Here is a 3,154-nt window from a genome sequence, read left to right on the forward strand (position 1 = left end):
TAATTAGTCTGGATACGGAGGTCGTAACACGGGGTGTTACAACGCTTACCCATCATGTAACTCAAGCACGCTTAACCACAGAGTTCTTTGGCTATATGGTTGTCATATCCTACTTAAAACTAATTGGTGATAAGTAGGTGGACATTAACCTTTTAACCACATCCCTCCATGGTAAGCCATAACGTCACGTCTCGAATCGAGTAGGGGCTGAACTCGGCTAACCCGAGCGATGCCCAATAATCCCCCTCCCAGCACCTGCTACAACCTTTGATCACCAAGTCAACCTTTGATCACCAAGCCTAGTTGCATAGCATGCCTCACTCGGTCCTTAGCCTCCGCATCCATCATCCCCCTCCTGGGACTAGACTTGGCCCAACCTATGCCCGTGCCCATCACTCCCCTCCTAGGACTAGACTTGGCCCAACCTATGCCCACATCCCATCCGAGACTGAACTCAGCTATCGCCTCGCCATCGATTCGAACCCGTGACCTCGACTCTAATACCAAATATTGGATCTGAGCGGTGCACTATGTTTACTTCCTAGTGGGTCACCCATCCTGTGACTGTTGTAAGTCAAGCACGCTTAACCACAAAGTTCTTTAGCTATATGGTTGTCATATACTACTTAAAACCAATTGGTGATAAGTATGTAGACATTAACCTTTTAACCACATCCCTCCATGGTAAGCCACAACACCACGTCTCAAATCGAGTAGGGGCTGAACTCGGCCAACCCGATCGATACCAACACTAGCTAATTTGAGATTTTTGATAACCTACAAAGCATATGATTCTACCCTTGTTGGTCCCAAAAGAGGTAAGGTAAAAGTCTAGTGGGAGGGGGATGAATAGACTTTTATACCAATTTCGTCAAATGCGAATTGCTAAGTCAATAAATAGAACAAAACTCTTAACCAATTGTTAGAGTCTTGTGCACAACAGAATATTAAAATGAGTGTTGTGATTGTGCCAAGTGAATATCACGTGAGAAGCAAGCATGCAATAGTAAATAAATAAAGTAGTAAAGAACACAGAGATTTAGAGTGGTTCGGAGGTGATGTAATCCTCCTACTCCACTTTCTCCTATCTCCAAGAGGAATTCACTATATCCACCAGTTCTTGGTTACAAGATACAATGAATTTCGTGATCTAGTGCATGTCCCTAAGTGCTTATGAACAAGTTGAGGCCGTTGGTTATTCACAAGGACCCCATGGACAAAGATACAACTACGAGGGTAGTGGTAACCATGGGTGGAAACAAGGTAATGGTTGGAATCAAGAAAGCTGCAACAACCAATGGATACTACAAGCTAATTAAGGTGGCAAAACCACCTATGGACCTAATAGGGAAGGAGGCCAAATTGCCTACGACCCACCTCAAGGAGGAGGTAACAATGCTCCCTATAGGCCACCTCATGTTTCCCAAGGTGATGTGTATGTTCCTAGAAATGAGATTCGAGAGTTGGATAAAAAAGTGACAAGGATGCTTAATGAATGGAAGAATGATAAAGTCCTCCTCAAGCAAGAGATTACACAAGATTACCGGCAAGAATTTTCTGCCATGCGTCAAGAAACTCAAACATCCATGAGGATCTTAGAGACACAATTGGCACAATTGGTGAAAATCGTTTCAAAGAGACCATGTGGTGCTTTACCTAGCACTACCGAGAATAACCCCAAACAAATGCCATTTTATTGAGGGTTGAGGAAGAAGAAATCGTTTCTTGTGAACTGAAGGTGCAATCCGATGAGAAAGAGGCCACCTCAAGTGGCCTAACAATCAAAGAGAAGGGGGCCATTTCAAGTGGCATAACCAACAAGAAAGATGGGACTAAGGAAAAATCAGAGACACCACATTACTAGCCACCCATTCCATTCCCACAAAGGCTTGTTAACATGGATGAATTGGAAAAGAAAGGTAAATTCAATGTTCTCTTGCATAAGCTACACATTGATATGCCATTTTTGCATGCCCTTGGTGAAATGCCAAAATTTGCTCGCAATCTTAAAGAATTGTTGAAACATAAGAAAGGGTTGAGTGGTGTTTCTAAAGTATGTCTGAATGAAGAATATTCTACTATCCTTCACAAGGGGTGCCCACAAAAAATGGGTGACCCTGGTGCATTTGTTGTTCCATGTATGGTCAAGGACCTAGATTTTGACAATGCACTAGTCGACTTGGGTGCTTCCATTAATGTGATGCATGCATTCATTTGTAGCCGATCAATTAGTGTTGCCATCTTTGACCCCAACACGTCTAAGCATCCGCCTTGCCGATGGGTCCATTCGGTATCCTAAAGGCATTGCGGAGGATATGTTGGTGCAAGTCAAAGGGTTCATAATCCTAGTCGATTTTGTTGTTGTTGATGTTGGTAGTGATGATCTTGACATTCCTTTGATCTTTGGGAGACCATTATTGGCCACATGTAGGGCCATCATTGATGTTGGGACCGACAAGTTGACCCTTCGGATAGGTAATGAAGAAGCAAAATTTGCTTTGGCTTAATCGCAGGAAAATGGAAATGTGAATGTGAAAGGTAAGGCCAAGGCCAAGGCTAAGGCCAAAAGCTTGCGGAAAAGTGAGGATTTGTTGTGGAGAAAACATTGGATGAGTCCTTCGTGCTTTCAACCCAAGGGGTGTGATGTACATTGACAAGAGTGTGAAGGTTATGTCGGGTTAAAGACGTTAAACTAACATAGCGCTTCTTAGAAGGCAACCCAAGGTTTTTGATTTATTTGTGGATACTTTGTTGTGTATTTGGTGTTTTTAGTTTGTTTTGTATGGGGACATGAGTTTGGAACACATTGGGAGAAGCAATTTTGCAAGAGGAAAACGGAAACACCACTACTAACATCACCACGATCGTGGTGGAGTCGTGGTAGGTGCAGAACTTTGGCTACGACGACCACCATGATCGTGGGGTTTGTCATGGTGGCTACAGAAGTTTGGCAACGATCACCACCATGATCATGGGGGAGTCGTGGCCGCTGCAAGATCTTGTGCACGAAAGGGTCATGATCGTGGCAATGTATGATGAGCAAAGAAGAAGAAAAATCAAGACCACGATCTCATGCACGATCGTGGCCGTGATCATACAGAGCCTAAGACGGGTAAAAGTTATTTAAATACCCCTTCCCTCCCTCACTTTCTCC

General features: G+C 43.7%; 1 protein-coding gene across 1 annotated transcript; it reads left to right on the forward strand.

Moving 5' to 3' along the window:
• Positions 1-1,897: 1,897 nt before the first annotated feature.
• LOC109183051 lies at positions 1,898-2,507 on the forward strand. The gene is made up of 2 exons (XM_019333266.1): positions 1,898-2,138; positions 2,221-2,507. The coding sequence occupies exons 1-2, from the start codon at positions 1,898-1,900 to the stop codon at positions 2,505-2,507; spliced, it is 528 nt and encodes a 175-aa protein (XP_019188811.1).
• The last annotated feature ends 647 nt before the right edge of the window (positions 2,508-3,154 follow it).

Source organism: Ipomoea nil, unplaced genomic scaffold, assembly GCF_001879475.1.
Source record: "Ipomoea nil cultivar Tokyo-kokei standard unplaced genomic scaffold, Asagao_1.1 scaffold1096, whole genome shotgun sequence".
In the NCBI taxonomy this organism is placed as follows: Eukaryota; Viridiplantae; Streptophyta; class Magnoliopsida; order Solanales; family Convolvulaceae; genus Ipomoea; species Ipomoea nil.

Excerpts from the sequence above, each read along its gene's own strand:
- LOC109183051 (XM_019333266.1), top strand. The coding sequence starts at position 1,898 with ATGGATGAATTGGAAAAGAAAGGTAAATTCAATGTTCTCTTGCATAAG. Across the intron at positions 2,139-2,220 it reads TGGTGCATTTGTTGTTCCAT|CCGATCAATTAGTGTTGCCA; the intron begins GTATGGTCAAGG and ends ATTCATTTGTAG.